General features: G+C 39.7%; 1 protein-coding gene and 1 long non-coding RNA gene across 4 annotated transcripts in view; both read right to left on the bottom strand.

Annotated features, from left to right (window-relative positions):
* Window positions 1-5,441, bottom strand: part of wars2 (tryptophanyl tRNA synthetase 2, mitochondrial) — a 24,923-nt gene extending 19,482 nt beyond the window's left edge. The window contains exons 1-2 of one of the 2 annotated variants that reach the window (XM_023402242.2): window positions 3,888-5,441; window positions 2,649-2,781 (exon numbers count right to left, since the gene is read on the bottom strand). In XM_023402242.2, coding sequence (XP_023258010.1) covers window positions 2,649-2,753 — 105 coding nt within the window. In that variant the 5' untranslated portion in view covers window positions 2,754-2,781; window positions 3,888-5,441. Of the gene's footprint in view, window positions 1-2,648; window positions 2,782-3,649; window positions 3,669-3,887 lie in introns of those variants that run through there. The other variant, XM_087172931.1, reaches the window with a different exon arrangement.
* Window positions 5,442-8,207: 2,766 nt separating this feature from the next.
* Window positions 8,208-25,000, bottom strand: part of LOC147819357 (uncharacterized) — a 31,965-nt gene continuing 15,172 nt past the window's right edge. Inside the window, exons 4-10 of one of the 2 annotated variants that reach the window (XR_015437005.1) lie at window positions 24,936-25,000; window positions 23,934-24,020; window positions 21,492-21,598; window positions 17,619-17,704; window positions 15,737-15,883; window positions 13,803-14,141; window positions 8,208-10,628 (exon numbers count right to left, since the gene is read on the bottom strand). The exon at window positions 24,936-25,000 is cut by the window's right edge and continues 1,727 nt beyond it. This is a non-coding gene — a long non-coding RNA (uncharacterized LOC147819357). The remainder of the gene's footprint in view (window positions 10,629-13,802; window positions 14,142-15,736; window positions 15,884-17,618; window positions 17,705-21,491; window positions 21,599-23,933; window positions 24,021-24,935) is intronic. The other variant, XR_015437006.1, reaches the window with a different exon arrangement.

Raw genomic sequence — 25,000 nt, forward strand, 5'->3', positions numbered from 1 at the left:
CCTTCCTCCCCTCTAGTTGCACACCTCTCCGGCCTCTCCAGAGACGTTGCCTTAACAAAACACAGACGGGACAGCAGTGAACGCACATACTGTATTACAGCTCGTACATCAACCCACAACAGGGCTTTGGGCAGATGGGTGAGGTTTTCGGCTACACTGCAACGCAAGAACCGCTCAATAATTAGCATCGTTGTTGTACTGAAACGCACCGGTTATTCTTACGCGAGCCAGGGGACTCGTTGTTTGCCTTAACACCCCATTTGCTTCACCGAGGCAGCCGTGCAATAATGGGAAACCCTCGGCTGAGTTATAGTGGGCACGTTTTCTTGAATCCACTGAAGTAAAAAGTTACACTCAAGCAGCGCTACTGAGGATATGATGTCACTTGCCAGACGAGGAGAGGAAACTGCACAAAATTAACCCAAGATAGACAAAGAAAAAAAATGTTATGGTCACAAATGAAAGAGGCTAAAGTCGAGGACAAACTATTAGGGGTGATATGTGACATATGAGTTGATTAAAGTTATGGTTGAAACTCATGTAGGAACCATTGAAAAGTCCCACATAAGGAATAAAAAGCTGTGACAGATGTATAATCATGCATTTATTTCATGTGCTTGTTTCTAATGAAGAACCATGATTTACTTCAAATTGCTTTGTTTAGTTCAACTTCAGTTTATGATTTCCTCCATTACCCAGAATGCCTTTCCCCCAGGGATTGGGTGTAACCATGTTTGCTTTCACTCTTTGACTCCCAGCAGCTGACGGTTACTGTTTAGGTTTAACACTGTCGGATGTAAACACCAGAACTTCCTGCGTCAGTCCCACAAGTTTTTCAATGTGTGTTTTATAAATGAGTTTCAAGAGACTGTTAACATTGAAAACAGCGGACTGATCCCACAACCTGCTGAAGACGCTTGAATTCTTTTAATCAATATGCACCAATCAGGTTTTTTCTGGCTACAGAACCAGAAATGTTTTAACACAATCATCAGCAGTTAATGAATCAGTGATTGACTCTTTGTCAGCCAGTTATGACTGTTAATCACTTAGTCATAGACACAGCAGCATATTTGTCCTTACATGATTCTTCTCTTTTTTTTGGTCCTTTGAAGCCAACAATATCAATTGAGAGTTTTATATTAAAAAAAATTAAAATGTATTGGTTGATATTTATTTTTGTACTTGAATACATCCCAAAAAAAGATTTTTTTGATAGGGATCCCTTAGATTTGATTATTACTGAGCCTCGATGACCCTGATGAAGGATGAAACCGTCTAGTGAATAAAGGTGATGGTGCGCTGAAGGACAGCAGAGCGACATGTTTTGATTTTGTTGGACTTACATTAAAGCTCTCACTGGTCTTCATCCCACTGTGTGCGCATTAAAGTAAACTGAATACATTAAAGACATCACAGTGGACTTGGAGAAACTGTAAATGGCTTTTTTTCCCCAGTATTTTTTAAAAAACATTTTATGGGTGGAACAACAAATCGATTAAATGAGGCATAAAGGAAAACATCACGCTGCCATATTTAGCATTAGCATGGAGTTATTCACTGTATTTACTGTGCACAGTTGTTTACAAAGGTTTGGCCGAATCTGAGCAAACTTAATATATATTTTGTGATTTCTAAAGTAAATATACGTGAATACAACCTTCACAGAAAACACACTTTTGTGGAAAAGGATTTTGATGTTCTGGATCATGGTTCTGCTGTAGAAACCAGCCTCTCATCACTTTCCTCTTCTAGACTGAAGGACAGGACAGAATCTACATCCAGGATCTACTGATATTTAGTGGAATCCATTTTAAGCAGAGCAGTTAATTTTTTCCCCTCATGCTGAACAGTTGGTGCTTTATCCGAACACTGTTTTGGTGTTTGTGGCTAAAGACCTTAATTTTAGCTTCATCTGTCCTCAGCACTTGTTTCAGACTTCAGACTTCTGTAATGAAGTCACAGGTAAAGATTCCTTCTAATGACTCCTCCAGGTAGACCCTGTTACTGCTGCACAGTGACGGCACCACCTGAACCTCACTGCGGCTCCTCTACACTCACATGGAGGTTTTATTTTTGCCTTTCTGTCCAACAGACCTGAAGTTTAATCTGAAAATCAGATCATGAAATAAGAAGGTAACAGCACATTAGCATTTGAAGAATGGTTCATTTTCATGTCTGTTTTCTGCAGGGTTGTACTTACATCTGCAAAGTCCTGCCTTGCTTCTGCACACATCTGTATATTGAGATGATTAACAGCTGACATGTTGGTATTCTCCTTTACCAACAGCTCACCTCCTCTGCACTACAGTCTGGTAACACGCCTGTTCCCACTACTAAACAACTTCAACAGCTTGTTTATCGAAAGAGGAATAAACTAATGACCTGCAGTCGGTTTTCATCCGGACACAAACACCAACATCACTCAGTTTTAAAGCAACTCTGAGAACTGCGTTGAAGAAACATGAATTCTTCACGTATGAAGCAGAAACTGGATTAAACTCTGTAAACAGGGAGAGTAAATTAACGAGACCAACCCCAGGATCGTTTCACTGTCCACAAGCTGCCGAACTGAAGCGGTTGTTTTTTCCTGATTCGAGCTGAAACACAAACGTGAATCTCTCGGTTTAGAAAATGTTTTCACGCACCTTGTTTTCGGGACCGGCTCCAGCGCAGAGACACCTTCTAGGAGAGTTAAACTTCTGAATGAATCTGAAGACATGTCTCAAGTTAGTCCGCACGGGGAGCGCCATTTTTCATCGTGACGTCAGACTACGGTGGCTTTGAAAGGACAAAAGAGATAAACGCGTTTCAGCTAAGGGCAGGATGTGACAGGACCAAGGACATAGTGTGTCAACGCCAGCAATAACATGTCATGGACGTTTTTAATCAGGGTGTAAAAGTAATTGTGGACTAATAAGGTCTATTGTTACCATGACAACACCACTTAATTTTCCTTACCTGATTCTTTCCAATAGATAAATTTGTTTGCTTCCATTTTTCCCTGCCTACCTTTTTAGTAGAACAATATAAAATACTGATAATAACATACAGCACTGTGCAAAAGTTTAAGGCACTAAAAGTAAAGTGAGGATGTTTTTAAAAATAATAATAATAATGCCATGAATTGCTGTTATTATCAGTTAACTTTATAACAGAAAAAACTAAATCAAATCAACATTGGGTGTGTACACCAATGTGTTGGGAGAGATATTAGCAGGTAAATCAAACTGTAACCTTTACAAATGAGGGGAAAACAAAAATAGGACTTTGTAAAGTGAGAATAAACCCAAACCTCAGTGGAAATTTCAGCCTTGGACAGAACGTTGTGCCATTTTTAACTCATTTAGTTTACATGTCATTAACTTAGAACAATAAATGCTAAGATGGTCATAGTGGTCATGCTAAGGAAACCTAAAATGTTCATTATTATGTCAATAAATAAGACTATATGAAATGAATAATCATTTGAATAAATATAGGAAACATATATAACAATATAAAAGTGAAATTGTGATGTATTACAATACATCTTTTGCTGCTTCTTTTCACAAAATGTGTTTAATCCAGATGTTTTTTCTTTCAATTCCAGCTATTTGTATTCAAAAACAAACTTTTTCAAACATCTGTTGTTGCTTCATCTTTTCACCTTTTTATTCCAATGACCATTTTGTTTCCTGACGCCACGTTTCATCACCGTTTGTCTGTCAATCAGAACGAGCACAGAGCCAGTTATGTGATTGGCTAACAGTTTGGTCTGAAATATTATGCAGCCAATTACATAACAAAGATTTATTTCATTCAGAATCTCGTTTATTAGTTTAATGGTGAACACTTTGGGTGTCCACACCAGGACGGTCCAGGAAAACAAAAAAAGAGAGAATTACCTCGTCTCTGCCTTGTCCTCTGTCCTTGTCCTAAGTAAAAAGGACATGAAGAGGTTAGAAACATGCAGAAAGTTACAGATTTTAGCGTTTTATGAATTACACTGGACACATATAAGCTATACTCTGGATCACTGATTGATAAAACAGAAATAATAAGTCTTGAAATCCAATTGACTTTGTTTTTGTACTCGTCTGGTGGCCTTTTTCTATGAAACTCCACTCTTCTCTATAAAGTGCAGTGCAGAAACACCACAGTCATTATCTCTTAGCACCAATAAAATGGAGACAGGAACGGAAAAAAAACAAGGATCTTGCAGACAGCTGCTTAAATTCATCTTTTCAGAAACCACTGGCTTTTCAAACTGAAAACAACTCAGGGTCTTCGACTCTCTTTGCTGAACTGTACACCAGCTGCCTGCACTGTATGGAAGAGGAAGATATGCAGTAACACACACCGCCACATGCACTGTAGGCTATAGAAATGCATCAGACATGTGCGGTTTCCTCATTGTCAGGGGGTCTCTATGTTAATTGGGTGGTGTTGTGTCTAGCCCCGCCGCTTCCTCAACAACCCAACTTTCCCAGGGAGCAGCTGCAGAACTGCTCTCCTCCATACCTTCCCTCATTGCAAAGTGGCGATATAGATACTATAAGTGATTACTCTACACGCTGGGTAAGGTTACAGTATGTTTGCAGGGCACACTGGCTGCTCACAGTCCTTGAGACCTCTTGTTTTTCAAAACATCTGCTGCTGATTTTTTTTTTTTCTCCCCCTCCACCTTTTTGCATCTGGTTGCATTTGCAGCACAAAATACAGACTATCATTCCATATTCATTATTATTTCCCGAGGCGCTGAGCTCTTTCTTTGGTGCGTCAGATTTAGAGACCTGAGCCGTTATGTTCTCTCACGCCTGGGTGATGGGAGATTTGGTCGCTGGAGCAAAAAGCGGCTGGTGGGAGATGGGTTTATATGCTTGCTCTTTGTGTGTGTGTGTGTGTGTGTGTGTGTGTGTGTGTGTGTGTGTGTGTGTAAGCCTTCAGCTCCTGTTTCCTGGCCACCCAGTAGAGGCTGGTCCTCCTGCGCTTCATCTCCTCTCTTCCCTCTCTCTGCCTCCTCCTCCTCCTCGTCCCTTGTTTTTTTCTGTGAGAAAAGAGAAAAGTTCTGCTTTTAGTTTCTTTGAGTCAAATGATTAATCATTCTGGGTAATACATTATGTATCAGTGGCGCGCTGTGAGGTCAGCATGGTAGAGATAAGGCCTCCTCAGGGGGCTCGGGGCAAAAATGAGCTGCTGGTTTGTTGTGAGGTAATTTGACTGTAAATATATTCTTGTAGGAATATGCAGCATGTAAGTACAAAACCAGAATTAACACAAACCAGTTGGCACTGCACGTCTGTAACATTTGGGGACCCTGCAGTTCTGGTTCTGGTGGTCGGTGAAATGGACACCGGATCTAAGTATCTGCCCTGAAATTAGCAGGTTTGTGGCGCAGTCAAAGTCATTGTTCATTAAAATGTAATCACGTATTAGTAAATCCAAATAAGTGCTTGAGACATTTTCAGTAAAATAATCCTTCTTACATGTCATTTCCAGTCATAAGAACTGTGTTGAAGAAATGTAATTTTACGATACATTAAACAATTTAAATGAATTTTACATCCGTAGAAAATGATGAATTGGCGTCCTGAAATTAATACAATCAATATGATAAAATATCTAGAAAACTATTACTTTAAATAAAGAAAAAATGTATTTTCTGAAAAAATGTAAAAATGTGTTAACGTTATCGTAAAACGTCATTAAATAAAGATAAGTTAAATCGTCTGTGTGTTAAACTTGTGTCTCACAGAACAGTTTCATAGTTGTTTGATTATTCTAATGAAATGAGTGAAAACTGGTTCAGTTTGTTTCTTTCAGATCATGGATCCACAGCATATTCCTCTATTTACTATTGGGGGGCACCAATATCAGAAATGATAAACTCCCACTTATATTGGCTTTAAATCAATATTAAAATAGTACTAACAGTAAAAAAATATAAATATTATCACTGTGCAGCGGAGGATACAGAGCTACCAAACACAATGCCTCAGTGTCATGCTACAGCAGTCAGACGCAGAATGATGTAACTGTCATATACAGTGTTGATATTGAGCCTTATAATGTTTTTAGGATGTAAATATGTCGGTTTTTTTCTTTCTTCTTCACTGGGAATTAAAGTGTTAAAAAGTGTCCATCACTCAGTTTGAAGAAGAGAAGAAGAAACAGAAACTCAGCAGTCTGATCTCCAGAGAGGAGAGAGAGGCCGTCCAGGTGATGAGTGAAGACGTTGTGTTTTCATCACAAATCCTCTCTCCTTTCACCATCAGGGTTGATTCATTCTTCATCCTCATCTGCCTCTCTGCACTTCCTCCTCCTCCTCCTCCTCCACTCCAACTTCACACCTTCAACCCTTTTCTCACTTTCAGTCTGGATAATTGTCACCAATTGTCTTCTTCCTCTCCTTCTCCTCTTCCTCCTCCTCCTAATTCTCATCATCCTCCTCATCTTTATTTTCCCTCTTCTTTCTCCATCGTTTACTCCTCCATGTCCTCCTTGTATGATGACATTTAAGCCATGTAAGTTTACATGTACGCAGACACTTTGTATGAATATATACATTATACATCTATGCAGATATATACACACTTGTGTCTAACTGCTATCCAACACACACACACACACACACACACACACACACACACACACACACACACACACACACACACACACACACTCTGCAGCAGCCCTCCTGAGACGAGGAGAGATGGTGGTAGGAAAGTCCGGCTGGTGGCGACCAACACCCCACCTGTCATAATACAGCCAGGCAAGGCATGATGGGAGGGTGAGGGGGCGGGGCTGCTGAGTGAGGGGCCAGAAATGTGTGAACGTGTGTGAGTGTGTGTGTGTGTGTGTGTGTGTGTGTGTGTGTGTGTTTCCTAGACTCTGGATCCTGATGCTGAAAGACAGGATCTCCCCTCTGACATTGTAGGCATTAGGAGCCCACAGGACGTCCACCACCCAAGTGGATGGATGGATGGATGGATGGATGGATGGATGGATGGATGGACGGATGGATGGATTGACGGATGGACGGATGGATGGAATGACGGATGGACGGACAGACAAACAGAACAACATGTGTCTGTATGGATAAGCAAGCGACCAGATGTACAGACAGATGATTCGAAGGCGAGCAGGACAGAATCTGGCTGAAGGGATAAAAAAATAACAAAGTGTGATACTTCGCAGACCAGAGAATGTGTCAGTGATTGAATTGCCGGGGCCGACCGCACACAGCCTGCAGCGCTGCTCCTTCACCGGCCCGCTGTTCTCAGAGTGGGAAGCCTCAGCAATCATAATAAACACTCAGGACAAAGTATTTTGTGTAAAGCGATGTTTTCTTCCCCAAGGAGGATCTGGATTTCATTACTAATCTGTGTGACTATGCATGTGCACAAGAGTGTGTCTGTATGTATGTCTCTACTCAGGGTTGGGCAATATAACGATATATACCAGACTTTACTGCTCTGTTTCTACTGAGGTCGCTATCATTTTAATATCTATCAGTGCTGCAGATTATTCTGCTTCCTTCATCAGTGTGAGGAAACACCCCGACCTCATTATTTCATCTAATGGTTTCTCAATTGACTTTCTAGTCAGTTTATCTCCATATATGTCACTATTAATGATTAAAACTACACAGGTCAAATAAAAATTAATCAAATCTATTTTGGATGGCAGACAATTCTGATTTTTTTCAGTTGTTTAAGAAGCAAAAACGTCTGAGATCAGCAGAATCTCAGATGTGAGGATTTACTGTTTCTTCCTTTTTTCTAATCCATGGAAAATGAATCTTAAGAGTTTTGGACAATATATCTAATCATAAATATATTCTTGATGACTGTGTGATATTTTATAGACTAAACAATTTGACTGATTAGAAGAAATAATTTAGAAGTGAATAATAATGAGTATAATCATCATTCAGAGCCTGAATAATGCGTCTGTATTTCCCACTCTTACCTTATTATAACTGACATTATTCAGAGCTCGATAACTTGGTGGATTACAAATTCACCAATTCAATACTACATTTTTTTTTCCAATGTACAGAATCATAGATTATACATGAGGACAGCACAGATTTTGTTTTGGCCCCTGAGGGTCTGATTCACCAGACAGAAGACTGTACACTGTAAATAATGTACATGATTATCTCATCATTATTTCTTACAGTCAAGCCTGAACTCTGAACTCCTACAACATCGACTCTCCGCTTGGTTTTTTAACAGCGACTTCCAACCACAGACATGGACCCTGACTCCAACCGCAGTTTCCCAGCAGACACTGATGTAGAGCGAGTGTCAGAGCGTCTGATGTGACATCACTGACGTGTCAGAGGTCACCTGACAGCAGCGTGCAGTGGACACCACAGAGCATCAACAAACAGGCACAGAAAGCACGTCTGTTTTTCCTCCTCCTCCTTTGTGATCACTGCATATTATAAAGGCGGGAGGAAGGTCTTTAGGTCTGTTTCTATTTTCATTCATTTTTTATATTTCAGATGCTGATGACCTGGTTTAAATGAAGGAGGAATGATTCTAGTGGACGTGTATCCAAATATTTCACTCTAACATTTCCAAAATTTCACTTGACAGACCCAAAAGTGGTGAAAAGGTCAAAGTAAAGGAAAACCTAAAAATTATCACATAGAAAAAGAATCATAATTATTATTTATAGTCATAATAAATAAAAAAAAAGATAAAATCATTAAGATAAGCTTCACTGACACAATCAAACAATTAACTTAAATTAAATAATTCATCATCAAAACATGAGTGACATACTTAGACATGTATGTTTTAAGTATGTTTTCTTGTTTCACTCTCTCATTTGTCCTGATCTCCCTCTGTGTGCTGTCAGTCACACACAGACACCGTGTGTGTTTGAACAGAGAGGTATCGGCCTACAGATGTAGTGTGTGTGTGTGTGTGTGTGTGTGTGTGTAGCTGGGGGTTTACAGTGGGGGTAGTGGGGTCCCTCAGGGAGGCAGTCAGTTTCAGCACCTTGTCTCATTGCCTGTTGTAGTGTTGACAGGACGAGAGCAGGGGGTTAGACCGGGTGAAACAGAATTACAAAAGATCAAAAGGACATTTCCTCAACTTCAGCATGAATATCATTATTATCATTATTGTTATTATTATTGTATTAATATTTGTATTAGTCCCATCTGTGTTTGACAAATCAAAAGTCTATCTATCTAAACTCTACATGTAACTCATTTAATGTTTTACCATGTTCATGTCTGAGTCTCTTTTCTTTCAGTTCCTAAGCTCAATAGAAACCTTTGCTGAAGCAGCTGCCAACAGACAGTTAGTGCTCAAGTCAAAGGGAGCGAACATAAATCGTAGTGTGTTGAACACTTGCAGTGTTTAAAACATTAAAAACAGCAGTGTGTCATTTCAGAACAATGATCCAGTTGTGCTGAATAACCCACAGAATGAAACTCCTCACTGGCGCTTCTCTGAACAAACAATCCCCATCATTGGATTTTTCTTGAGGATAATGTTAGACGCACTGCTGCTGATATTTGTAATGAAAATGTTTTATTGTTGTGAACTGCACAAACAAAACTCTATTCACCACCTCTGTGTTAGTCTCTTGGCAGATATCTCAACAGTATGTGTGGGAAAAAACTTGCAAGCTTAGATACAGGTGAAAAATATCCGTTTATATATTTGATGAACTAAGAAACTTTACATTAACTGACTGTGGTGCAACTCACTGAAATGTAATGAATGAAAAACTGCTGACTCACTGCTAAACTGGCTTTCATAATAACTCATAACCAACCATGACCTTGTCCTTCATTGTAGTTTGATATAATAAGCAGATGGAAAAAGGAGTAGCTAATGTTTCTGTGATGTTTCTCACGTGTGCGTCGTCTGTTTCCTGGGCCCAGAATAAAAGACATTTATTTAAGTCAACAAAAACTGACCAGAGCGTGTGTTTTTTTTTATTTCACCTCTGATGTAAACAAATGAGTCCAATAATATTTTCTATCTGATGCCAGTGCTGTCAGAATTGCTTCTTAAACTTATTTCTCATTGTCCTGTTGCTTCCTGTCACGAGGAAGATGTCCCTCCTCCTCTTCGAGCGATCGCAGCTTCGCAACGCAAATAAAAGTCACGACAAAGGCATCTGCTCAGTCTGAACGCTGTGATGCGAGTACACATGCACACACACTGTATGTCGGTAGAGTGTACTTAAAATCCACCATTAGCCATTTAGCACAAAGAAGAAAAGTGTAACTGAGAGCTGTGTGTAGTTTGTCTGCTGTGTGTTCTGGGGGTTTCCAGCACAAAGTCTCTGACGGAGCTGAGGCCACAGTAAAGTGTCAAAACTGATGAAGACTGCAGAGCAGGAGCGAGTGTGTGTATCTGCATACACACGCATTGAGTGTGTGTGTGAATGCATGGATGTCTGCTGTATGAGTGTTTATTACCCGTTTCCAAAATAACATAGGGATCGGGGGATGAGTGGATGCCAGTGTAGCGTGAAATCAGAGCCAGATCCTACAATCCATCAGCGCCGGGGTCCATCAGAAGATGACTGACATCGGAAGATGGAGACTTTCTCCTGATTCCACCGCAGCACAGACCCGGTCATTAGTCAGCCTGACAACGCTCATTTATTCCCTGTGAAGTGAGAAATAATGACTGTCTCTTTGGATATGAACGTCCTCTCTCTCCCATCTCCCCCACTCCCCCCCCACAAACAGCCCACCAAAGAAACTAGAAGTCACGCAGACAAACTCAATTTGGATGACAGTCGTTCCTTGTTTTCCCTGTAGTGTAATTCCTCCAGACTGCACTGATCCCAGAGTCAGATGCCTCTCGATTTGGTCATCTTTTCCTCCTTTTAATAACACGAAGCAAAAATAAAACTTGTGTCACTTTAAATGAGATGCACTCCTCTACAAAGTCATGCAAAGAAACTCAGTTGGGTTTAAATATTTTAGTCTTTTTTTGATTTATCTGTTTCTTCAGTCGACGCTTTCATGTAATTTCAGCGTTTTTCTCTGGTTTTAATAACAAAGACATTATAACAAAGACATGAAAAGTATTTCATTCTTCAAGTAGACTTGTGTAGAACACACACACACACACACACACACACACACACACACACACACACACACACACACACACACACACACAAATGTGAATTTGCTGCGGGTACGACGACTTCCTCCCACAGTTCAAACACATGCAGTTTAGTTTAACTGGCGACTCTAAATTGCCTGTAGGTGAGAAATTTTTCTGTTGTTTTTCTGTTGAATGATAAGTTAGAATTATATTATGTATGTGGTCATTAAACGCATATTTAACATCCTGTTGCAGGCTTCACATTTTCAGACATTAAAAACTGAAGTGGTTAGCTACAGCTGCTTGTTGTCATTTCAACAAATCAGCCTTATGTTTCAGACACTAACATCATTTTTAATTTGTAAATCTACCACCGTTATAACTGTGAGCTTCATAACTGCTGTGCTCGGATGCAAAGCGTTCCAGCAGTAACTGAGGAAGGAGATACTTCAAATCAAAACACAGTCCTGCTCCAAACTAGACAACTGTGCAACATAAATAAGACATTTTTTGTTTTTGTCTGTGTCTAGTAAAATACACACACGCATGCGCACGGTATGAACCCGTGCTCTATATACACTGGCCTACACATGTGCGTCTTCACGATGCTGCGTGACCCTCAGATATGTGCTAACACAGAGTAATGAAAGCCTGAACCAATAAATGATTTAATCATTAAAGACTGGCAGCGCGGGCCAAAGAAAACCCTGATCTCCAAATGTGACCTTGTTATCCTGTTAGCTTGTGTGTGTGTGTGTGTGTGTGTTTGCATATATCGCCTGTTTTCCCTTGAACTTGATGACTGATTAAGAGCTAGAACACTGAATAAACATACAAATATGTGTGTGTGTGTGTGTTTGTCCGTGCATGTGTGTGTGTGTGTGTGTGTGTGTGTGTGTGTGTGTGTGTGTGTGTGTGCTCTCAGCAGCCACTAAAAGCAGCCACAACATTATAACACCTAATTTACTCTCATTTAATAGCAGGAAGGAGTGAAGGAGAGGTCGATGGTATTTGCTCTACATGCAAATGTGAAACACACTCTATTCTGTTTCAGGAAGCTGCTTCAGATGAACACATCTGAGAGAACTACACCCAGGAGGCTAGGTGCAAAACTGGCTCCAATATCTTGACTTTTTTTCTGAGGAGACGTTTTATAGTTTTGACATTTGATGTTTTAATCGTGAGCAGCTTGCAGGGAGGTAACGGGCAGGAGCTGAAGGACACTCTGACAGGATGGATGGATGGTGATGGTTATAGGACAGGCTCTGTTCCCACAGCAATCACAAAGGTTTCATCTGGTTTTTAAAACCACAATGCCAACACCCACATCCACAGCATGGAGAGTTGAAAGGGTTCTTTAAAGCAGAGAAAATAGGCCTCACGTCCTGATTTGCTATGACTTCACTGGAAGTCAGAGCCCAAACCTCCCACCATCAGAGGCGGCATTAACCAATAAGCTATCAGTTATTACTATATTTACAGTTACTGATTTCATTTTACTGTAGTGTACTCAAGTAACACACACCATGTGGGCTGCAGGCTAATATGTGCTCCTGCAAACATACATGTGAATGCATTTTTGTGTGATCAGGATAAGGTTTATATTATATATCAGGTGGCCTTTTCTTAAAGTGTAACTATGTGTGTGTCCTGTTTTGTCCTGTTAACCATTTACTCTGCTGCTTTTACTGTTAAGCTCTTTGTTAAGAAAAGCTCTATAGATACAAAGTTGCTATTAAAGTTATTATCATTGTTTTTGATTCATAACAAAAGCATGAAGATAATCACTTGCAATGTACACCATTTTGTAAATTGTAAATCGTAGAGGTAATCGAAGACACGAGAGTGTATCGCTACATGCAGATGGGTGTGTGTGTACTTATAGTATATGTATTTTCATACATGCATATAGTGTATTTGTGCAAAAGTATGTTTGAGCCAAAACTCAATACTTTTTTTTGCTTCTAACTGCTGCTTTTTTCAGCTGGTGTTAAGCTGCTGTGACACTTTGTGCAAAGGTTTCACATTAAAAGCGTAACAAAGAAAGGAAGGATTATAACCTGTCGAGCCACTGGAAGACTTGAAACATCTGCAGGACGTGTGTGAGTTTCACTGACAGGACCTTAACACTCAAGGAAATTGACTGCAGTTAATTAGTGAGTACAAAGTGTATTTGTGTCATAAAGAGAAACTCGGAGGAGCAGAGCTGTGAGTATGTCACAACTCCAGTTGTACTGATGAGAATTAATGCTGTGGAAATCTACTTCATCCTGAATCTATCCAGACAGCAGGGCAACAGGTAGCAGGAGCTAAAAAAAAACATATTTGACTAAAATATACTGGAAACAGGAAAACAAGGAATAAATGCCAATATTTAAAAATGTATTTTAACTTTAGATGAACCCAGCCAAAAAACCTTTATAAATATTTCTAAGTGCTCCTACTACATCGAGTCTTTTCATGTGTTCTTTCTGTTTGGTTGGTGGACGACATGAAAGTCCTTTAATCAGATACTTTTACACTGGCTATATGCACATAAACCATTTTCCATTTAACCCCAAACCTCAGCCATCCCTGTCTGTAAAGTATCTAGTCTTCCTCACTTTTCCTGTGTGTGTGTGTGTGTGTGTGTGTGTGTGTGTGCATGTGTGAGGAAGAGACAGGCACAGTGATAGCACATATGTAAGTGTGTGTGTTTTAGTGCACGTGTATGGGTCTGCTCACATGTGTAATAGATGTGTAATATCTGTTCCCGGGCCTCATCACGGCTGTCAGCACGTCAGATCTTCAGCGTGTGTGACGGAAGATTGTTTTACTGAAGTCATACAGCTGGAACCGCCTGCGTCTCTCCACCGAACCCGCTCATTTTCATTTCAGCCCAACTTCCCGCACACTCGCAGTGGAAAACAGAGAGGCTGCAGGAAGACAGCAGTCGGTGTGTTCATCTCTGAGTGTGCTTGTGTGCCTGTATGAGTATGAAGTGTAGGAGCGTACGTGGAGTATCTGACAGTGTGTACTGCAGGCCGACATCTAATGGGGTGTCCCGGGGGTCCTGTGGGATTCCTGAGACCAGAGGACAATTACATAGCTTTTTCAGAACTTGGATTGGGGTCAGGAAAACCAAACTGGAAACCGAATCTTATAGAGGACAGTTATAAAACAGGGTCATGATGTGTGAATATAGTTCAGGAAATATAATTAATGGGGGACAAATCAGTAAAGGAGGTCCAGGGCAGAGGTCTCTGAAACAATGCTACAAGTTAAAAGGAGCATCCCACCAATTTTAGCAAATTAATCATGTTTGGCTTTTGGAGACTGAGCAAACTGTGTGAATAGAGTTTGAAAGATGGGGGTGTTTACGAGTCAGGGACCGTCTGATGAAAGATCTATCAGGTTGTTTTATGAGAGGTTTAGGATCCAGCACTTCTGAGCTTGACTCATACAAGGAACTAAAAGTCAGGATATCTGAACCTGTGCTGCTGCAGTTGTTTCGTGTATGTTACTCTTGAAAATCCTTCAAGTAGTTTGTGTAATACTAAATATTTCAGTTGACCTAAAGATTTACAAAGTTTTAGTTTAATATTGACTCAGGATTGAAAGCAGCATTAGAGTGATGTTATCTGTATATGTGGGTGTGCGCTGTAGAAACTAATTTCTGCCACTAGTTAAAGGAAAACAACTGACTACCTAAGTATTTATCGTTATTCAATGTTTTTCTTTATGACGGTCTCATAAAAATAAAAAGAAAGAGAAATGTCTGTCTGAAAATCTGTCAATGAGTAATGAAAAAGTATATTAAAAAAATATTCAGTTCGCATAATCTGGTTGAAATTCATATACGTTTTTCTAAGCGCTTGAAGATCCAATCATCACTGAGGCGTATTTCACGCAAGAAAGCCAATAAAAACAAACAGAATGGTCGACGTTGTCATATTTATGTTTAAGGTGTGTTGATTGATTCACGACGTCAACTCATGCATTGAGTTACGTGAAAGAAAACATTCCACCTTAAAAGTTGCCAGTAGCTGCCGGTAAGTGTAAAAGAAAACATTAATCTTCACAGATCCTCTGTTAACATCGATACGTGTGAAGGAGCCACAAAATGTTGAAAAACAGAAAATGACTGTCTAATTAAAAACAGTTAATTATCTTCCTATAATTCTGTAATATCTTTTTCTTTTAACATGTTAAATGACCATCAAGTATTCAGCCCGTAGTATAAACTGTATTTTATTTTGAAAATGTATAAAAGGAAATGTGGGGGAGCCTGTTTGAATGGGCCTGATGCAGCTGGTACAATTCATAAAAAGGCTGCATCAGCAGCTAATTGTATGATATTGTGAGGACTGGACTAATTACCAGGCGGCAGAGCCAGAGCTCAGTGTCATATTTTATTACTTCCTGCATTTTGAATTTTTATTTATGTTCATTATTAATAATCTATTAGATTCTACGGATCAATAAATATTGTTTGATTATACCTCATTCTGTTCCGTATAGATCTACTTATTCTTAGACTGACAGATGTTTTAAACGAGGGAGGATTGTGGCGGGAACACGGGGGTGTCCCGGTATCGATAAACTAGTCAACCCAGGGGGTGTTTTATAGTCATTGTCATCCTTTGTGTCTACGTGTGTGTGCTGCTCAACGCTCTGACCTGCCTCTACCGCTGTGTCATCCAGACTCCTGGCTCCTGGACAGACAGTCCTTCAGCTGGTGCCTGTGGCCAGGATTCATCCTTCTCGTGGGTTCGGTTCAGGAGCGGGACAATCACAACAGCGGTGCGTCCATCGCATCCTCGTTGCTAAAAATGCAAAAGAAATTGTTCTTGAATATTGACAGCTGCTGGTTCTCTGCAGAATAACAGACTTGATGTGATGAGTCATATCTCTCTCAGTCATGCCGCATGGAGAGAAAAATAAAGCATGTTTGTTTTCTGAAAGGACTTTCATAGACATTCATTATATACCAGTGTTAACTCTCATTCTTCCTCTCATCCATGCGTCATATAGAGCAATTAACAACCCTTCCCTCCATAGCATCTCATGCACTTTTTTATTGTCAAGAGATACTGACACTACCGCTTCTTTATTTGTTACAGTTTTCTTGATATATATATATATTAATGTCTAGCTTAAGGACAGTCTCTAATGTTGGGACATCGGCCTAAAACCACTCTGATATGGCACAAAGTAACCCCCCCCCCCCTTTTTTCCAGCATCTGCACCAATCTGGAGTGGTGTCTTTGTCCTAATTTATAGCTCTTTTTAATTCCTCCAATGTGAAAAACACATTTACAGCACCAGAATTATCCCAATTCATTTGTAATTTATTCTCCTGGTAATGTAATATCTCCCCTCTCCTTCTCCTATTTCCCTCACTTGCATTGTTTGAGCTGTGAACTTTTTTGGAATTCTTTTACTGGTATATTTACTTTCCCTTTATTATTTACAGCCTCAACAGCATTAAGGTGAAGGAGAGGGATTGCAGACTGCTGAAACGCTCCTGTCATTCTGTGAACTAAATTCCAGATCCTAATTTTTATGGTTGTCTCAGGTCCTAATTTACTACAGAAGTCTATCCAAATGTTTTTCTTTGCGTCTTTTATTACACAGTTAGCTTTAGCTAGACTAGACTCTTCTACTCAATAGCAACAGTATTAGGGTCAGGGGTTAGGCCTAATTTACAAAATTCCAGATTTTATAACACAAAATGCACATGTAAAAAACAATTAAGTAAAAGTCAAATTGTGTCTAACTGTGATTTAGTTTTTTTCCGTTTATATGTGCAAAGCTATGGAAAATGATAAAGTTTTTCTTCCTTTAGTCATATATTTCTCCCAATTATTAATTTCTGAACATGTTATTAACACAATTTTTATGTATTTCAAAGCAATAAAGTGTCATAATAAAAAAATATTTTTGTAAAATGACAGAAAATGCTGCCACTTATACGAATACTTTATTGTTACGGTTAGTTTTGGTAAAATTGTTATTTAAAAGCTGCTAAAAAACAGATATTTAATGTATTCCATTAATACAGAATGGAACACATACAGAACAGATCATTTTGTTAAATGACATCACACATTCAATAAACTGTTTATTCTCTTAATTTCAATATGATTTTCCTGTCATCATCATCATGAAATGCAGGAGAAATAAAAAGTGTAAAATTTATTGGGGAACACTACTTTGTTTTTACAGTATGGTTGTATGTTACTGTTTTAAAGAGGCCATTTGTTTGCAGCATTTAGTTATTTTTACAATAAATTTTATGAGCATTTTATTCTTTGTTCATAATAAAGTATATAATAAAGTGATATAAAGTATCACTGACTATAGCGCATCAACCTTCATTTATATTTCTACTACTACTACTAGCCTACTTAAAAAATAAATAGCTAAATAATACTAATAAAATAACTTCAAACTTATTATTAATGCTAGAGTCCAGTGGTTACAGAACCTTAGAACACCCCTGTCTGCATTATATGTCGTGTGCTTGTGTGTGTGTGTGTGTGTGTGTGTGTGTCTCACTGCATGTGCTCCCCAGCTGCAGCCCAGGCCGAGGGGATCTGGCCCTGATGGATGTTGGGTCAAGTCCTGCTGGAGCAGCAAACACACTAACAAGCATGAAGAGACAGTCAGGATCAGTTTCACTGAACACTGAGCCCTGCACACATGTAACACACACTGCAAGAAATATGGAGGCTTATAATGGTATGATGCAACGTGACAAAAAGCAGCAGGAAATGTACTGCAACATTAAGGTGTATTTGAAGAGAAAAAACTGTAATATTTCACAGTTTATCAAACTTTTGGTGATTCAGGGAAATGATTTGTGTCAGTTTTGCACTAATTTCAATGGACAGATGTTCAAATCGGCACATTCAAAGTATAAATTAGCCTCAAAACTCCATTTTACATCTTTTAACAGGCTTAACAAGGCACTGGCCTGAGACTTACTGTATATAATTTCAACTAGCCAGATGACAGGCAGTTCTGTTCTCCATTCAGACATTAATATTAAACCTAAAATGATTTACTACGCTGCATATGTTTCAAAGTACAATCAGTGTATTGTGATGAAAAAATCCCTCTGTTATGTTGTACATGTGTTTGAATAAAGATCAAGTTTTTAAAAAAAAAAGAAAGAAAGAAGAAAGAAAGAAATAATCTGTGTTGATCAGAAACTATCAATGATGTAATAATATAAATTTATTCTGGAGTCCAACAGTGTGGCATTTTCCCTCATGGATCCATCTGGAAACATCCAAAGACATGAAAAGACCTGAGTAATGTCTCTGTGCCATGAGAGGAGACACAAGTGTTTCCCAGCAGACATGTTTATGAGCAGATACATGATTAAGAAGAGATGGTGTGACACAAAGATGCTCCTCATCTGTGAAATTATAAGGTCATGGACCGGGCACTTCTTCTCATTTGTGTCTCTCTTCTCTCCCGAGCGATATTCCCACTACAGACCTTCATGCACAACTCTGACCTAGTGTCGTTCTCTGCTTCGTAACTTTATGCTAACTTCTGCTGCAACATCACCTTTTTCAGGTGAAGAAGAATTTGCTGAGTAACAATCCACTCGGCTTCACCTCATTTGGATAAACAGTTTTTAACCTCACACCAACCTAAAGAAAGCACATGACGCATATTTGTGCATGTTAGCGTTTTGGTGGCCAGTAACATTTCAAACTACAGCCACTTTTGTACGTGTTGGGTCTCCACTTAATATTATTGATTTTTGGCTAGATTAAGGATTCTCACTTTAAATCCTGAAAATAAAATTTGAAATGTATTTGTATTTTATAATGTATTGATAGCATAGTGTATTATTTTAAAATGATTCCATATTTATTATAAAATGTGCAACAAAACACATAGAAATTAAACAAAGATTTAACTATTTTTTATTTAATTGCTAGAAAGTAATCTCATTATTATTACATAAGTGTTTATTAATAGTATACTGATATACAATTTAATACATAATGATAGCCCAGAGGAATTGAATTGTTTGTTGTTACTAAAATAACACACTGCCGTCTTACAGCAACTGTGAATTTAAATAATTTTATATAGATGTTCAGATCTTTGCAGCCTTCCGAAGGGTAATCAGTCACTGTGCTGCCTGTTCTCAGCCTGTGCGTACTGCAGCTCTGCTGGGTTTATTCAGCTGCCTTCACCGGCCTCAGCAACAAGGGACTCGCACCCGCAACCATCCGGGGGCAGACTGACGAGCCTCTGCTTACTGTCCGAACTCACCGGCCTCCCACCCGCCCACATTAATTATAATTACATTTCCAGCTTCCTCCTCCTCCTCCTCTTCTTCTTCTTCTTCAGCTTACATCTGTTCAAAACGGTGCACTGTCACTTCATATATTTGCCTGAATAATGCACCGATCTGTCACTAAAGACGGTGATTTATTCTTGTCAGGGAGCTCCAGGATGAATAATGCGCAGTAACTGCTCATTGTTTTTGTTTTAATTGAGTTTTTTGGAAGGGGGGACGGTGGGCAGCCAATTCTCTGCAATGTTTTATTAGTTTTTATCGCCACAAAGACAGGAACGTGTGGAGTGAGAGAAATATGACAGCACAGGTCGAGCCAGGACTCGAACACACGCAGTCAGAGTACATTTTTCCAGGCGAGAGCGGGGGAATGAGACTTGTGCGGTCGAGTTTGGACTGAGTGACTGACCGGGGAGTTCATCACTGGCTCATCAGTGTGTTTTTTGTCAAAGGTTGGCCGATTCCAGCTGCACGGTCGCCAACGATGTGCATTTGCTCGTGCACTGGACTGTAAATTTGTATATCTGAAAACTGCAAACACATGTTCATCTTTAAATCTGTCAATGGTCAACATGGTGAGACTGTTCTAAACCCACAGGAGCTTTAGATTTGAATGATGAGGACAAATTATCCTTTATTTTCACTCAACTAATGCTGATTATAGTCATGTCCCTCTATTAGCCTTTTATTATATATTGAACGTTGTCATTGTTGTCTACACTTCATTAAATCACATTAAAGCACATAATCCTAACTCTTTTACCACAATGTTTTAATTGACTCAAAGCTGAAATATTTTTTCACACATTCATTTAATTATTCATCTTGTTAAACCTGCAAAAACAAATGTTTCCACTACTGTGGGTCAGTGGAAACAAGCTGTGAACGCAACACTGATATATTATCACCTTTTAGGCTGCTACTGTGAACTTGTATTTACACACCCAACAGTTATGGGGCAACAAACAAAGAAGCCTGAATAAAAATAATATTTATCTGTTCAAAGCCTGCAGGTGAATATTTGCATTACAGGACAATTCTGGCTCATATCTGACAAGAAATAAATTTAAAAAAAAAATTGCATGATCTGCTTTAGTCAGAAAAAGCTAATTCAGCAATCTCACTGGGCCGTATTAGTATAAATTTCACAGGCTCGTACAGCACATGAACCCGGATTAGAAGACAATTCTGACGGAGCACTTTACAGTTTATATGGTTTTTCTTAGTGTCGTCAAATTCCAATATATTGTGGACTGCTGCAAAAAACGGCTGTTGGCAAATAAGTTGACAAACGATGGAATGATGGCTTTCACAAACCCGTATCAGGCAAATACTGCTTCGTAAAATGTTTATGCCCACACACACACACACACGCACGCAGTGTACCTGGCAGCAACACAGCAACAAACCAAACTCAGAAAACACAGACTTTCTGGAAAACGACCAGGTCTTCACATCATCCGACCTCTGTGTGTGTGTGTGTGTGTGTGTGTGTGTGTGTGTGTGTGTGTGTGTGTGTGTGTGTGTGTGTTCGTCTGTGTGTTTTTTTCTTCCCTCCTCCATCTCCCTCACTGCTAGAAATGGAAAGACGCATGAGGCGTGCGGCCTGGAGGGTTGACTTCCGGCCAGAAAGAAGAAGAGGAAGAGGAAGACGGTGAGATTTGGCAGACGCATCCTCCACAACTGTTGCAACCGGCATCGGCTACTACGGTACCGTACCTTTCCAGTTCAGATGGCAGGGGAAAACATGACAGCTTTGAACCGTTCTCGTGAGGCTGAACGACCTTCAAGCTGTTTTTTTTTTTCTTTTTTTTTTAAAGGGGTTTCAGAGATGCTGTGTCCAGACTCCACAGCTGACTAACATTTGATAAACAAGCAAGAGATACTTCTGGCAGCTGAAATCCTCACAGGGATCCCCTCCCTGCTACCGGCAATGAAAACGTATCTGTCTGTCGTACGTCCTTTGACCTCTTTTGCTCAGTGTGAGCTCCTGCTGTCCCTGCAGCATGTATCACCACAGGTTGGCAGTATGTCCATGATCTCTTGAAACAGACTGTTACTGTGATTAAAATGGCTACGCAAGGCAGGCAGAGAGGATGTTCACTTACAAACACCAACTGGTGAACAAGCAGCAGCCCCCCCCCCCTCATGTAGAGGTCTCCGCCTGCCAGAGAGATCTTGCAGCAAACATCCTCGTCCACCCAGCTGTTCATCTCTGAGCAGAAAAGACAAGGAGAAACAATTAAGGGTCATGAACGAAGCTAACTATCCATAACCGCACTGAGAGAGCTGAGGAGTAATGAGTCCCAAATACTGTACCGCAGTTCACGGGTGAACGAAGGGGAGCGAGCTACGCTAATGGAAACGATGCGCGCTGATCAGTGCATAATGCGCACCCAGCTCCAGGATTGAATATCATAAGGAAACCCATATGGGGTGAGGTGGGAGATGGGAGGTTTATCCTCTCGAGAAGGTGCGTTGGAGTGACACCACATCTGTGCATCAGTAGCGTAACTCTTCCACGAAAGAGATCCAACTTCTTTGGATTCTGCGCTAATCAAGACCCGGGAAAGAAAAAAAAAAAAAAAGACGGAGAGGATTCGGATCATTGAAGCAACGATTGTAAAAAAAAAAAAAAAAAAAACAGAGCAGCGTTGCCTTGGAAACCCGAACACAGCCGATGTAAATAATGTGATCTATTGATGCCATCTGGAAAAGATTGGGTCGAAGTGTGCCTCATTCTTTGCCTCTTCTATTTGCTATATGTGAGGGGATCCATTACCATGTTTATTTGTGCAGCTAAGCCTTGGTCGGTGAATAGGATTATGTAGTGGGGGATTGAGAGTAGATCCTACACAAACAGTACTATTAAAGCTGGCTTTCTGATATATCCTGAACAATAATGGATTTACAAGGCAGGAGTTTTTTCCTCTCTCCTTCTCACAACCTCTTCATTTTCCAGAAATTGAAACCAGACCCGCAGAGAGGAGCGCGGCTCTTCTGCTGTGTGTGCAGTGAGAGAGAGAGAGAGGAAGCAGGCCAGATCAGTATTTATTATAGCTTTTAAAACACATATATATTGCAGCGAGTGAGGAAGAGGGAGAGCCTGCACTGTTCACTGTGTGATAGATCTTAAAAAGCTCCGTGTCACAGCAAGAGAGGGTGAAAGGAAGACATGGGCGCGTCTTTATCAAAGCTTAAAGCTGGTGATTACGTTAGTCTGTTTCTAAATACTTTGACTTTCCGAAACTGTCAGTGGCTCTGAGCCCTAAGCCCATTGATTCCTACTGAAGACAAAACTCTTTCAAATCTGGTTAGAAATAGTTTCATTTAGAAAAAGAGGCTCAGTGTTACTCAAACTCACCGTCTCTGGTTTGATTCTGCTTCAGCTTCAACTAACCACTACTCCTATACCGAATTATTACCGGCTCCAGGTTTTCTGCTGTCTGTTTGTTATTATTTTACATTATAAAAACCACATTAGGTCTAAATATTGACTATATAATAACTCAGGATCAGCTGATATTGTATTTTCTACACACTGCCATAAAAAAACCTACCTACACACAGCAAGGCTTTTGGGGCCCCTGGAGGTCTGGGGCCAAAGAGGTTGCATGGTTTGCTCACTTAATAATCCAGCCTGACTGCATATCATACCTGCTCTCTCTCTTACCGCTTATTTCCTCCCACCTCTCTTCTGTCTACTTTTAAAGGCAGAAAGACCACAATACTAAATTATTATATTCTCTCTACCGTCGATGAACATGTTCATGTGTGTGTCAGAGAGTGAAAGAGAGATATACTAGAAGTGTATGGTTTCTCCATTTCAGGCATGACCAAAGTCCTGCTGTAAACTGCACTGTCCAGTCCAGACTCTCTCTCTTTCTCTCTCTCTCTCTCTGTCTCAAATCCCCTCATCTCTGTCATCGCCATGTTTACCTTTCTATATCATGTACAGCTGAAGCCAATGTAAGAGACTCCCTTGTGTATAACGCCACTGTTTAGCAGAAAAACAAGGTCAGTGCCCTGCTCGTGTCTGCTGTATAGTATACTGGGCTAAGTTTATGTTATTGTTAGTTTTAGTTTTAAAACTGGATTTTTTTAAGAATATCAAACCAAGGATTTGTCAAAATTAGTCGAACCACCAGGTGAAAATCAGATATGAAAAATAAAATGCAAGAATCTTGGTATAATATTTGTAGCACAGGCAATCTGTTTTTTACTTCCATTTAGCAACTCTTTGTGTATTTGTGTTTGTTTAGGCATAACACACACACACACACACACACACACACACGCTGAATAGTTTTCTCAGTTTGATGCTCAGTCAGGATATTTGATTCATTTTCTGAGCCCTAGAGTTTATTTATGTTGAATTGTAAGACTGGACCCACTGTGTGTGTGTGTGTGTGTGTGTGTGTGTGTGTGTGTGTGTGTGTGTGTGTGTGTGTGCGTGCGTGTGTCCATCTATGTGCTTATTTGGGAATCAAATCTACAAATCTATCAGTATCGATGGACAGATGGAGGGAGGTATGGAGGCGCTCACTCACCACAGGAAGTTGAATGACAAGGTTGCTGTTGTCGTGATTGCAAGTGCCTTTGTATCTGAACGCTGTCATGAGAGTTTCACTGAGCCCCTTGAAATGACAGAAATATTTAGTATTGGTTATTCCAGATAATAACACCACTATTGGCTGCTACAAAATCTAGATGAAAATCAAGATAAAAAAAGAAACAAATCAAAACAGTAGGTGCTGTGAGGAGTAAGACACAGCACTCATTCAAGAAACAGAAACTTTTCTAGTTCCACTACTTAGTTTAATTTAATTATTCCAACATTGCATTTTATTTTCTTTCTTTTTTTTTCAATTTATTTTTTTAAGAGGTTATTTTACATAAAACCTGGCAGACATTCCCTGTTGAGCAAAGCCTATCAGCAGTCGAGCCTCTGCTGAGTGACCACAGCGGCTTTATTAAAGCGAAACACTTAATTCTGATGGCTCACCACTTTTTCCCCAATTATGCTAGCTGTGGTATTGTTAGCTATCCTTGTGGCATCCCTGTCTTTCCCATCTTTAAAAACATGTTGATAATGGCAATTTAGGCTTTTGATTTTCGTACTCTGTGTACTCTTTAATAAATTCAAAATGCTGCCAAATCATAAATTTGGTGGCTTGAGCACTCGATCAAAACGGTGCCCTGTAGCATGTGCTAGATTGCACAGGCTGGGGATATATTGCCATCTAGTGCATTTAATAGCTGCTGTTTGACAAAGAAAGAAAGAATTAAAAAACTTTGTTGTATTTATACTCGTTTTTGATTTCAGTTTAGATTCTGTTACAAAAACATTTTCCTACCTTGCTTCCAATTTATTTGTGATCTCTATATATCTAACGTCCTGTTTTCTATTTTGTAAAATGTTTCTTCATAGATATGAATATGTCTATTATCAACATGACACCGCTGAGACATGGACGTAAACACCAGTTAATCAGGTCCATGTTTGGCAACAACTTTAGCACCATCAGTTAGAAAAGTGAGCGGGGTCTCACCAGGACGCCTTGGATAAAACAGCCTCAAGTATAATGTGACTTGATGGCTTGTGTTGATTTCTGCT

Source organism: Seriola lalandi, unplaced genomic scaffold, assembly GCF_002814215.2.
Source record: "Seriola lalandi dorsalis isolate HSWRI2012SDOR001 ecotype SW California unplaced genomic scaffold, Sedor1 jcf7180002053912, whole genome shotgun sequence".
Lineage (NCBI taxonomy): Eukaryota > Metazoa > Chordata > Actinopteri > Carangiformes > Carangidae > Seriola > Seriola lalandi.